At 40.3% G+C, this 13,925-nt stretch overlaps 1 protein-coding gene across 1 annotated transcript in view; it reads right to left on the reverse strand.

The window, feature by feature from the left end:
* klf7b (Kruppel-like factor 7b) overlaps positions 1-13,486 on the reverse strand; it is a 62,043-nt gene extending 48,557 nt beyond the window's left edge. The window contains exon 1 of the mRNA XM_051708750.1: positions 12,983-13,486. Within this exon, the coding sequence (XP_051564710.1) occupies positions 12,983-13,084 (102 nt within the window). The 5' untranslated portion in view covers positions 13,085-13,486. The remainder of the gene's footprint in view (positions 1-12,982) is intronic.
* Positions 13,487-13,925: the final 439 nt, after the last annotated feature.

A 13,925-nucleotide genomic window follows, 5' to 3' on the forward strand; every position in this document is an offset into this window, starting at 1 on the left:
ATCAGCGAGTAAACTTTGAAAAGTTGTGTCTTAAATCATCCTCATTATTTAAAGCATTGCTTGTGTATATTCACCATATTAAAAAATAAATGTCAATTTTAGTCGGACTTTAAATTGCCTGCTGTATGCAATTTTCCAGTTATTATGCATAGTCCACAGGTTTATTTGTAAGGTGTTGTGGACAGTATTTTTATGGTGTCTGTTGCCGATTCTTTATGTTGGGGTGTCTGACAGACAATGGATTGCTTTACTAAACTGTTGCAGAAGAAAAAAACTGTTGGATGTTGTAAACTACATGTTGCGCACCCACAAAAATCTTACACGTACACTTTTGAAGCACTCCGGTTACATTAGCACATCACTGAGCTCGGGATGCACATAAGTGGTGTTGTGCCCTAGATTGGAGCTTCCCTTATTACACACCTCCTATATATTTTTTGTGTATTTATCAGTTTCCTTATCATAGGGCTGCCCTTAGCGTCCAAATATCCCCCAGAAATATGTCCACTAAGACGTTCAGTTGTGATATGATATGCATTTTTTGCATCAGTGCTAATCTGCAAATAATTGTAAAACCGGTTAACCACTTTTAAAATTTGTCTCAGACGGTAATCTAACCGTGAAAATCTCATAACCGCGGCATCCCTACACCCTTTAGCGCCACATTTAGAAACTAGCTTTCGAAAAGCAAAACCGCCAACATTTGCTAACTCATCCTGCTTAAAGTCAACTCAAAGTGTGTTTGAGTGATGCTTCTCTTCTTATTGGAGCAAAGTGCCAGGCTTGTACAGTCTTCCACACCGCCAGGTTGTACACATACCGGTACTGTGTCTGGGTACCAGGTGGGCATCTGCCCTTTTTATGTTCTTCCCATGTAATTACTGAGCAGAGCTGTTTGTTAGGTGGAGGGCTTTGCAAGGGTGATATTCACCAATCATGCCTGCAGTTTTAGAGTCCTTTCACATGACTCGTGTCATGATGTCAACGCATCTCTCAACACAAACATTATACACTACTTTTACCTCCACATGAAAGTACAGCCAATAGTGTCAAGAAAGTGACAGAAAGTCATACGGGTTTGAAACAGAATGAGTAAATTATAAGAATTTAATTTTTGAGTGAACAATCCCTTTAATTTGCATAGAATATATAATGTGTATAATATAATGGTTGTTCTCTGAATGTAATGATATGCCTAATGATGTATCTAAATACTGTATGTACAGAATCTTTTGATTTTCCCAGGTCATGTAATGTTAGGCCTATGTGATTGAAACTGTAATCACTGGCTGAACTTCAAAAGGTCAGTGGCAAAGAGGGCCAAAGTTAAAATTGTTTGAACTTTAAGTTACTACGTTTGACTGTAAGCAACATAACGCTTAAGCGGCAAATTTCGCACCATTGAGTTCAGTGCATAGTATAAAGAAGTCATGTCATATGAGAGGGGCCTTTAGAGTATGGGAGAAAAGGAGAGAGAGAGAGAGAGAGAGAGAGAGAGAGAGAGAGAGAGAGAGAGAGAGAGAGAGAGAGAGAGAGAGAGAGAGAGAAAAAATGAGCAAGTGGAAATGAGCAAGCATAGTGAAACTGGTCTGGCACAACAGGAGTCTGGAGTGATGCCAGGGCATGTGGCCACAGGAGACAGAGACACAGATGACATGCAAATATATAAACACAAACGCTCTACACTCTACACATTAAAAACCATCCAAAAGGATACAGTTCAGTCCAGATCAAAAAGCAAATGGGGCATAATAATTAGGCTAATATATTTACATAATACATCTAAAACAAACCCTGCTATTTTTTGTAAACAATCCCAGTTTAGTTAACATCCCATTCTTAACTAGCCAAGTCAATGTGTCTTAAATCCCTCATTTCACATGGAGTTGTTTTAAGGTTTTCTTTAAGTCACAAAACATGCCCTAAAGGCAACTGTTGTAGGTCACTGTATTTGAATGGGTATTATTCATTGTATGTCACCATCACCAAAACAAACAATGAGCTCACCACTCCTGTTTGGCAGCTTGACAACAGGTGTTGGGTGATCCAGACCTGAGCTGCTTGCCACCCTGAAGTACAATCTGAAATCACAATCTCTATTAAACAAAAGACTCCAGATTCCTCTAGAGGAATTGGATTGCAATTCTGGAGGAATACTGTTGCTACAATCTCAGCATGTAAACAGTATTGACATTGATTATTTGAAAGTGATGGAAAGATATTGTTTTTTTGGTAACATTTTACAATAAGGTTGTATTTGTTAACTACGTTAGTTAACATGAACTGACAATAAACAATACTTTTAAAGCAATTGTTAATCTTAATTTCAACATTCAGAATACTTATAATTTTTTTTAATTAAGTTGTATACACACACTGAGCACTTCATTTACTGTACACACCTGTACACCTACTTATTCATGTGATTACCTGATCAGCCAATCATGTGGCAGCAGTGCAATGCATAAAATCAAGCAGATACTGGTCAGGAACTTCAGTTAATGTTCACGTCAACCATCAGAATGGTGGAAAACATTTGATCTCAATGATTTTGACCGTGGCATGATTGTTGGTGCCAGACGGGCTGGTTTGAGTATTTCTGTAACTACTGATCTCCTGGTATTTTCAAGCACAACAGTCTCTAGAGTTTACTCAGAATGGTGCAAAAACAAAAAACATCCAGTGAGCGGCAGTTCTGTGGATGGAAATGCCTTGCTGATAGAGGTCAACGGAGAATGGCCAGACTGGTTCGAGCTGACAGAAAGGCTATGGTAACTCAGATAACCACTCTGTACAATTGCAGTGAGCAGAATACACGCCAAACCTTGAGGCGGATGGGCTACAAAAGCAGAAGACTATGTCTGGCAGTTTATTTGGACCATAGTGTTCCTAATTATTTATTCGTATGACATTAAGCAGTTTGTAAAAGAACACAGCCAGCATTACATGGAAAGTTGTTTTAAGTTAAATATTGCACTGCCTCAGGAGTTGCTTCATGTAGCGCCTAAAGAATACCAATAAAGCATCTTATTGTATACTGATAAAGCATCTTTATCAGTGTTCCTAATAAAGTGCTCAGTGAGTTTGTAAACATTACATAATTCATTATAAACTAACAATTAACAGCTGTATTTTAGTAAATTAACATTAACCATGATTAATAAATGCTGTATAAAAGATATTGTTTATTCTTACAGTTGCTCATGATACCTAATAGATTTAATTGTTAACATATAGAAACTTATTGTAAAGTGTTACCTTGAGATTTACATGCAAGAGTAAGTCATGTACTTTAAGTGCTGTGATTTCAAACAATTTCATAGGCTATCTGCAACATATAAACATTTAGACAATCTGACAGCAGTCTTGGATATGCCTTATTCACATTCCCATCTGGACTGTGTCCGAGCAGGGAATTTCCAGAAGGCCAAACAGAGGCTAGAGAGAGTGTGGAAATGTCAGCACCCCTCCCCTCCTCAGGAGCACTTGAATAAACATGAGAGACATCCTTCACCTCTTCACATGAATCCCTCCTCTGCCTTCCTCTCTCGCACTTTCCTCTGTCTTGCTTCTCTCCATTTCTTTATCTCTACCATGGCAGTATGCAGGGCTACTTATAGCTGGTTAGTAATACACAAAATGCATTTATTTATTATTCATATGCCCTCTTGGTTTATGTAACATACTTTTGCAGAATACTGAGTAGCTCATTCTCAAACAGTGTTGAGGTACCATTTGCAATAAGGAAGTATTGATTTCCAATTTTCTGTATTTTCAGGGGTGTGTGAAAGAGATCATCAAGCTGTTAGTCTGAGTTTGTATGCGCGTGTGTGCACTTGCACTTAGAGAAAAATGGCTGGTTCCTCTTGGCCTGTTAATCAAATCCTTGAGTGGCTAAACTGCCTCTCCATCGAGAGGGCTCATGCATAAAGATGCATTCCAAACACACATCTTTCTCTTATCTTTTACTCTCTCTGTCTATCCCTGTGCTGCTTCTCTACTCCATAGGTTGATAGATTCTTGAGAAGCAGGCAGACAAATGACCCTCACCGTCCCCACCATCCACCAGATCCTCAATCATGGCCCCAGAAAAGCTCTTGATCCCTAAATAACAAGACCACCTCCATCAGCAATCACTCGCAGGCATGGGGATAATTAGCATGTCGCTCCCTGTCTGCAAACTGAAAGGGTGTCACGGTACGTGGTGTTGAGAGAATGACCAAAACGCAGATTGGCAACAATGATCTTTTTTTAAATAAACAGAAAAATCACCCCTGGAGTTGCGAGTTCAAATCCAGGGCATGCTGAGTGACTCCAGCCAGGTCTCCTAAGCAACCAAATTGGCCCGGTTGCTAGGGAGGGTAGAGTCACATGGGGTAACCTCCTCGTGGTCGCTACAATGTGTGGTTCTCGCTCTCGGTGGGGCGCATGGTGAGTTGTGAGTGGATGCACAACTCATCAAGCCACGTCATAAGATGTGCGGATTGACTGTCTCAGATGCGGAAGCAACTGAGATTTGTCCTCCGCCACCCGGATTGAGGCAAGTCACTATGCCACCACGAGGGCTTAGAGCGCATTGGGAACTGGGCATTCCAAATTGGGGAGAAAAGGGGAGAAGATAATAATAATAATAATAATAATAATAATAATAATAAACAGAAAACTAACATAACCAAAAACTCTCATGATGGAGAAAGAAGAAAAACAAATCCAAACTAGAATAACACTTGAATTTCTTGAACTTGACAGGGAAGGCAGACAGAAAACACAAGCACATGATGACAGGAGCAAATGAAACAATCCAGCACAGGACAGCATACAAGAGGAGATAATATAAGGAGAGAAATCAAACGAGTTAACAAGGAAGGCAGGTGAAACAAATTAACTAATAATATGCAGACAAGGAGGCGGGGTATGAGGCAAGACTGAGAGACACGTGGCAATATGGAACCAAAAAAAAGCCACGCGCTCTCACAGACACAAACACAAGAATGACACGAGCGCATATCGCCAGAAACTACAAGGAAACATGCACTCATGCCAAACGACAGATGAGACAAGAGAATGCACGGCAACGCCAACAAACGATGCCATGCACTCTCATACTAGACAAAACCTGAGCGTACACCGTGAAGCAAATACCATGTGATGCATGTAACAGGCGAAAAAACGAGATGGGACATCTGTGCGAGAGTTCAGCCACAAATAAACAGGCACCGGAGACATAAGCGGCCAAACCTCAGAACAACATGAAGACGGATGGCAACCCGGACGCGCAACGCAAAGCGAGCCCAACGTGAAGCGCACCCGAGATCGCGAGAGATTGACACAAACAACTGACACAAATGCATGCTACAAGGATGACATAAGTGCAATGCACTGATGCCAACAAACAAGACAAGAGTACGCATGACAATGCCAATAAGTCAAGCCATGTTCACACAAGACACAGACTATACAAGATATTAAACATGAGTGTCAGAGCTCAGCCACAAAGACAATAAAAACTCTGACCCCAGCTTAAGTGGGATATGTGAAAAAAAGAATTTCACTGTATATGTGCAAATGTATAATGTGTGATAAATAAATAAAATAAAAAAAAAATTAAAAAAACACAACCAAAATAAGTGGCTGAACCCTGACAAATGGTGGATGAGGGTAGGTCTGTTTAATTTAGCACGAACCATAACCTTTTAACTCAAAAACAATAGGAAAGATTCCTGCAATAACATTTCTACGATTTCTGGATTGTATTGTGTATCAGTGGCATTCTGTGAATCAAATGCACCCTGTGAATCATCTGCAGTTCTTCAGGCAGTATACAGTATGTGAACACGTTTCCTTGTGCCCCCAGCTATATAATGTATGTGACAATTGTAGGCTAACAATGAACACTCTCAGTGAAGATAAGCATGACACATTAGTGCTTCAGTGCTTGTGTGGCCTGTTTGTACTTCCAATCAAGAGCGAGATCACTTTCAGTGCTGATGATGTGAACTCTGAATTCAGAATTAGGACTGGCCCCTTCTGCCTTGCTGGAAATGGACAGGGAGTTTAACATCATCAGTGAATATTTATGCAAAAGCCTCAGCAAATCAGCATTTCTCGTCCCATCATTACTAATCTATAACATTAGTATATACAGTACATTTTCATGTATGATGTCATTATTAATATATTGGTTTTGGCTGGTCAGGGATATATAAGCTTGACTGAAACTACAGTGATTTCTTTAAATGCAGTCACACAAGCTTAATATTCAACTACTCCAGCTTATAAGAGTCTGGTATATTTCCTTTACATGGACATTCTTCACTATTGCACTCTTGTTATCATACTCGGTTCCTCACTTCTTTAAAATTACCTGGCTACGTTTGCATAATAAATACGAATTCTGACGGTTTCTTCTCTCATGAAATTTTAAAGGGAGAAATTTTAACACAAAAAACATCCCATACTACCATTAATTAAAAACAAAAAACATATAAAGGCAACAAGTGTTTGTTTAAATATGACATTATATATGAAAATGCATTTTTAGAGATTTTTCAGCACTTTGTTCAGCTCGTTTTCTCTGGAGATGCCAATTATCCTCAGTTTCTCATTTCACAAACCTTTGTTTGACTGTTCAAAATCCTACCAACTGCCAGTTTGATGTAATCTTTGATCTACCTCTAGCACTCAGAATAAATTATAGTGCAATTGCCAAATATCATGGTGAAATATATTTGGTAAACCTAGCACATAGTGTATATGAGGGAGAGCTAAGATTGTGCTTCAGATGCTAATTATCTTGTGAAAGCCATTTCACTTAAAAACGGATAATAACTAAAATCTCTGAATTATCATTGAGATGAGAATTGCCTTGTTTCCTCTATTTTTGTCACAGCTAGTTGTTTATCAGGTTGCCCAGACCTGTTGTGTAAGCTTGTGTTTACAGCTGTTTTAAACAAAGAGATGGAATTCTATATGTCAACATAAAATTGCTGGGTTGCATCAGAAGCAGCCTGTGCAAACGCTGTAGTCTGAGCCTTACTCAAATTTAACAGCAGAGTGTGACTGAAAGGTCCCTACTTCAAAGAGAGACCTGGTTCAGCCCTATACATGAAAGACCCTGCTGCACCTCACTACTGCCTAATTACTGTCAGCTGTCTGGGGGCTGACTGATCCACTGTGTCTGGGGCTCCGATAGAGAAACTCAGCCTTGCTTTTGCTGCAGTTACTGGCTTTCAACCAGTGCACACACCACATTCAATCTGAATCAAAAGAATAAGTAGACACTTCTGTTGTAATCTCAGACGATGACTTTACAGTTATTCAAACTGTCCAGAAAATCTAGACAGTGCTTTATTTTGATCTGTCCAGTCACTACACTGCAAAAAATAAGTTTGGAACAGACTCAATATCTTATGTCATTTTGGTTCTGGAGATGTATTTTGTATCTGAAAACAGGTAAGAATGTTTACATATTTTTACTGAGAAACAAGACCAAAATACTGAGTAAAAAAATTTTTTTTAGTGTAACAGGAAATAACCAGAACAATGGGCTTGTTTATGATGTCACATTGAAACCAACATACCGTAGGAGTTGACTCGTGTGTTGCCTGTACGCTGATCCCTGCCATTGTACAGGTCAATCAATGATCCAAAAGGAACCAAACAGCTTACAAGAGGTCAATAAAGTTGTAAAAAGTTCAAATAAATTGTAACTCACTAATAGGATTAGAAAGAGTGACAAGCACTTTCCATTGTGGGTCAACAGTATATAGCACTGCCATTGTGACTAATGGAGTCTGGTTCAGCAGGGGCAATTAAGGTCAAAGCTAAAGGAGGGACAGGAGTTGTCAGTGTAATTAAGCCTCCACAGATGCACTGTATATATGGATAAGATAACATTTGTGACCACTTATTTATCTTTAAGTGGGAGGCCTTATATTTTAACACATGCCTGAGCATCAACATGTGCTGAGAAACCTGTTATCACTTCATAGAGGGACCGGTTTGAGATAAAATGTCAAGGTGTTTCCTTCAATGTAAGGTCATCAAGTGAGGACACCACCACTGGAAAAAGTTTGTATGTTGAATCTAAAACGCAGCACAAGGCTTTGAGGCAATACAAGGAACCATCTTTGCCCGAACCCATACGTATGTTTCTTGTGTATGCTAAGTACCTTAGTATAGTATCTTGGTCTCTGAAGCCATCTTGGTTAGGAATGCACCGATACCATTTTTTCTCTCACGATCCAATTCCGATACCTGAACTCTCAGTATTGGCCGATACAGATCCTGCTCCAAAACCAGTGTTGTTTTTTTTCCTGATCGGGGGTACTCTTTTATATGTCAAGAGGCAAAAAACATCTAACTACACATTATTTAATTATAAAATAGAGAGAGAGAAAAAAACAAACAAACAAACAAAAAAAAAAACGATTACATAAAATATGTGTAGCCTATTAAGAAAAAACTTTTTCAGAATAGTCTAATGGATAGTGCTGCAGCAAAATGAATGGTCATTCCAGTGAATGTCTTCAGTATAAAAGAAGCCACTTCTCTTTTTTTCCAACTTGTATCTGAACCTCTTTTTTGTTAATAATAATAATAATAAATATGATTAGTGTTAATAATAACAACAACAGTAATCATAATAAATATTAGAATTTTATTATACAATAGTAATGTATTTCAGTCACAGTTTCTTAACTTTAAAGCCCTAGGGCTTTTATTTTGATGGAACATTCCAGGGAAACAGTGATCATAGAGTTTCTGTTTGTGGCATAGTTCACAATAGTTTAATATGCTTTTCATTAAAAATCTAGTGAATTGCTCCTCCTGATCCGATCTCAATGCATGTTATAAGTGAACCAAACTACTGAGCATCTACATGCATGTTATAAGCGTGTTATAAGCTAACCAAACTACTGAACATCTACATGAATGTTGTTCATGTGGAGCGCTGACATATTGTGTGCCGCTCTGAGAGCTAAAAACAGCAGCATGTCATGAGCCTGCGCAAGCTATGTGTGTGTGACACAACAGAGCACTGCTTATTTACTGAAGCGCGCTGCGCATGCAGACTATATATTTATTTATTAAACACAGCCTTTTGAGATCCACAAAGCTATCGTATGTCTTCAGGAGACTTGAAATAAAATACACGATTCATATGGACTACTTTAATGGTGCTTTTATGGTTCTTTTATTCCATTTTTGGAGCTTGACTGTAACGACCATGACTAACACACAGTTTCGGATTTAGATTGGGCTCGTCGGACCGATACCCGATCTGGTTAAAAACGGCAGGTATCGTAAAATGCATCCCTAATCATGGTGCTATTAACTCTGTGTTGAAACTTGGTAATGAAGTTTGCCCATCACCTTGGTTTCCAGGAGGTTCCCCAATCGCAAAATGAGACCAAAGAAGGGGTTTGGGAATTCTCTGAGCTGTCAGAAGATATACTGTGAGAAAGCAGCTGTGTTCTGTAGAGTATTACATAATGCACATTTCAGTGTTTGCGGCCAAGAGAAAGCTTGATTGCCTTCAGCTGGAGCGAGTTCAGTGTGGACAGTGAAGGAACATGAAAAAGGATATAAAGAAAGCAAAAGCAGGCCAACTGCCTGGTCTATTGGCTACATTGTGGAAATTAGAATGAAAGTAAAAGGGTTAGCTAGTGAGGGTGGTGGACTCCTGTGGTCAATTGTGGAGCCTCCATGGGCCTTTGGAACACTAGGCAGACTCAATGGAAATATATTTTTAATGGTCTCTTGTACATATACTGCCTCTACCCCAGCCTTCTCCTACTGACCCAACTATCCACACCTTTGTTTCTCAAAGTTACTGGGCTGTGAAATGTAAAAACTCACAGCACAGAATATGCAAGCAGTGTGATTCATTATCTTGTCAAACTGGGCTTCTCTGGGACAGACCGGGATCAACATTTGAGAGCTGCACTGCCTTCGCCTAAGATCTCTCTGGGGCTTACACGACCCTGCTCAGACGTGTTCCAGTTCTACTGACTGTGATGTGTTTCTGTGGGTCAGTCGTCTGCCCTCCAGCTGCCAGTCTTGAGAGTATAAGTTTACTACATGTTACATTCGATTTCTCAACCCCTAAGGATATGCAACAAAAACTATTGATAGAACAACTTGAATGAAAAAAAAAAAGAAAAAAGACAAGAGCACTGTAAGGACAGGTGTGCCAGGTTTGGTAGACACAGAAAGTGACCCATTTTCACTGTGGCCCAAAAAAAGCCCTGTCAGAGAACTACACACCAACAAAGGCCCATGTGGCACACTGGCTGATGGAGGACAGATGGATAGATTGAGACAAACAGACTCAGCCCCCCAATCCGTTTCTTAGGTGATCCATTCTAATTGGCCAGGCTGCCTTGACTGCCTCTAATGGTGTTGTTTACTGCCTCAGTCTCATTTCCCAGGCCACTCCACCTGCTCTTCCAACCTCCAGTGAGGAGCTCTGAGAGTCGTAATGGGTGGTACTGCTCAAGGGAGGGGGGCAACAGGGGCTCTGTTGTTGCACAAACAGCCGCTCTTTGAATTAACCTCGCTTGTGGGTCACTGGCGAAATAATACCTCCCTTCTCTGCCCCAAGAAAGGTTGGCGAGCTGTGATTACAGCGTGCCGCCCGTTTTGTCTTTTCCTCTGTGTTCTCTTCTCAGGCTCTTATTGACAGTGAGAAATAGCATCTTTGTTCAAGTTGGGAGAGATGGTGCCAGCGTCCGTTGTCCCTTGTGGGGAATGGGTGCGGTGCAAGTTGGGCCCTGAGAAGACTTCATTGCGGTTTGGCAGACAACCTCTCGTCATCCCCAAGAACATCACCTCATTCACCCTCCCCTCCGCGGCCAATTCGCCCCATCCCTGGTCACGGCCTGAGCTCTGAAACTCAATTCGCCAATATCGCATCCATTAAGGGCTGATTCATGCTCCACTCGCAAGGGGCCGAACACAGCTATCCGTCTTGTCTCCTGCTCAAATGGTGCTGTTTACCTTCCACTGTCAGATCTAGGGCTACTCTTTCAAACCATCCCAACCTGTAAAAGCATCAAGCTTTAACTGTGATGTCACTCATGGTAAAAAGCTTTTTTTTTTTTTTTTCATTCACTCATTTTAATCATCTTCAACTTTCTTCTGAGCAAGGCCTTTTCTCTTTTTTTCAAGGCAATACTTACTTTCTTGCCATCAAGTCTGACTTTTATTTTTTCCCATTCCATGTGATTGTCCCTCTCCTCAACTGATGCTAGCTTAGACTGTCTGTTGTCTTTGCCAGTGGTGTAAAAACACATCTGCAGGTTGCACAATCTCACATGAGCTTATTTCTTTTCAATCACTCCAAGGCCAGTAAACCAATCTTACCTCTGTCTCAGAATTTTACGTAAAAGAGTAGTAAGCAATCAAAAGTAAAATAAAATAAATAAATAAATAACAGCTCTCTCACTTTCTCTTGGGTTTTCTCTCACACTTGGCCAAATAAATGTAAAACAGCAGGCAAAACTGCAATCCAATGTGTACTTGGACTGCCAGTTCACCATGATGTCGAGAATGAACACCAGCTTAACCCATTGTTTGATATGACCATGATGCATTCATTAAAACCAGAATTAGCAGATGAACCAGACCTAATGTTCTAAGCACTGAGATGATATCGCCAGACCTGCATTTTCCTTTTATACTAGTGCCAATGTGCATGTATTTGCATTCTGACCAGATAATCTCTGTGTTGGTTTAGAAGTATCGGCTTAAGTGCTAGTCTGTTTCAGGTTCACACACCAGCGATAAATAACCACTCGCTGCATTTCCCTGCAGTTGAGCACATGGAATTGCAATGAGCTGAACACAGTCTGTGCGTGCGCGCAGAGGCGTGCGTCGCACATCTATTAACACAAGTCCTTCTTATCGTAGCTCCCAAATCATAAATCTAGGCATTAATTTACAGCATGTCCAAATCCCTATTATTTTAATCTGCAACTAGAAAACCAGTTGCTGTCCAACAACACGATGGATGCAATCTCCTGGTTTACATTGCTTTTATAAATAACCACACTTTAAAACGTGACCCTGGCACAGGTACGTGTCAATGCGCGTCTGTTTAAAAAACAAAACAAAAAGCGACATTCTCGCCTACGATTGAAGTGTGTTGATAACGTAGAGAATATACTACATATCATAAACATGTAAAACACCAATATTATCAGAGATTACTTTTACCCCCTTAAAAACCAGCAAATTATCACACATAAGTACACCAGCTTTGCTCAGAAGGAGAGATTGATTTTTTGGATGCATCTTCCTCACGTCCGCTCTGTCCTCACGCGCGCACCCTCGCGGCGGAGGTAATACATAATACATGACGATCGGGGACTGCATATCGTCGGGTTGAAATACACGAAGTAATCTGACAGATGCAAATGCATTATTTAATGACAAGTCGCTTATTGTTAGTCAAGCGCATGTTTTCTCTAACCAAATTATGTGCGCCTTAATAAATCACAAATTAGTTAATTACAAGAAGTGTAGGCTAAGCATACACATGAATCAAATCTTGGTATGTAAATAAACACATCTGATTCTGTCAGTGGCACCTATCTTAAGTATTCCTTTTTCATTATTTAAAGCATATTATAAAACTATTTCTTACAGTATAGAAAAAAAAAAGAAAAAAATAAGAAAAAGAAAGAAATAATCACATAAAAAATGGTTTTATCCACGAGCATTGCTAATGACTTCAATATGAAAGCAGAAAAAAAAAAAAAAAAAAAAAAAAAAAAAACTTGCATCATTGAGATGGTTGTAAGAGCCAGTAAGAGGAATCATTTGCAGAAGAAAGCCAGCGTGTTTAGGCATCTCTTATCTGCGCACGCTTTCAGTAAAGTTGTAAATGTCTCCATAAGATCCATGTGCGCACAAACACACGCCTTATTTATGAAATCTGCAGTGCAACTAACTAGCATGCACAAACTCTATCTCTCACCTGCTGCCAGTTCTCCTCCAGCGACGGCATCGCCGAGAAGTAGCCCGTGTCATGCACAAGCTGAAGTTCCTGAAAAATACTGTAATTCGCCAACACGTCCATGTTGATGCTCGCAAAAAAGAAAGCAACTTGCTTTGATCCCCAAGTGTGTTTTTTCTTTCTTTCTTAGCCCAGGGTCAAAAACAGAGAAAGCAAATGAATTCTTCAAATCTTCCGTGAAGTGTACTTTACAGTAGGTAATCTTAGGAATACAAGAGCGCAATAATAAAAAGGAAGGGGGTGGGGGGGAAATAGTTGTCACTTAATTGCAATCCCTGCGAGCTCTCAGATCCTCAGCCTGGGAGAGGGATGCAAACTCGGTGACATGAACTGTCCACCTATTTCCGCATTGCCCGATTGCTCTAGCTCTTTTGCGCTATAAATTCCAGGTAGCCTTTCTCTTGAATGCCGCTGATCACCAAGGAAAGTTGCTGGGTTCGCGCTGTCTCGCGAGCGAGAAGAAGCCGAGGGAGCTGAGGGGGGAGTGGCTTGTTGTCAATCAATTCCGTGCGTGACCATATAAGGCAACTAGAGTTGATGATCTCACTGGCGTGCAAGGAAGGCGTCGCTTAAATGGCCAAAGAGGAGGGTCCAAATTGGAATATTATAGCGCGATTGGCTCGTGACAGTTGTCAATCGGGTCGTAAATGGCAGTGAAAGGTGAGCTATTTTTAGAGAGCTATATAGCAGCGGCAGAGCGTTGGCGGCTCTCAGACTCATAGAGCCGGAGAGAACGCAACAAACAGAAGTGGAAGTTCAAGCGTTGCAGTTTGTAACGTGGGGTAATTCTGGGTTCTGTATGAAGTCATAGCAGTTGGGAAGGCAACATTAATGGTTACACCACAGAACCGTAAATAAAGTTGCACACTGTAGTTCAGAAAATAAGTCTTGTTTTGTTATGTAA

Source organism: Myxocyprinus asiaticus, chromosome 10, assembly GCF_019703515.2.
Source record: "Myxocyprinus asiaticus isolate MX2 ecotype Aquarium Trade chromosome 10, UBuf_Myxa_2, whole genome shotgun sequence".
Taxonomy (NCBI): domain Eukaryota; kingdom Metazoa; phylum Chordata; class Actinopteri; order Cypriniformes; family Catostomidae; genus Myxocyprinus; species Myxocyprinus asiaticus.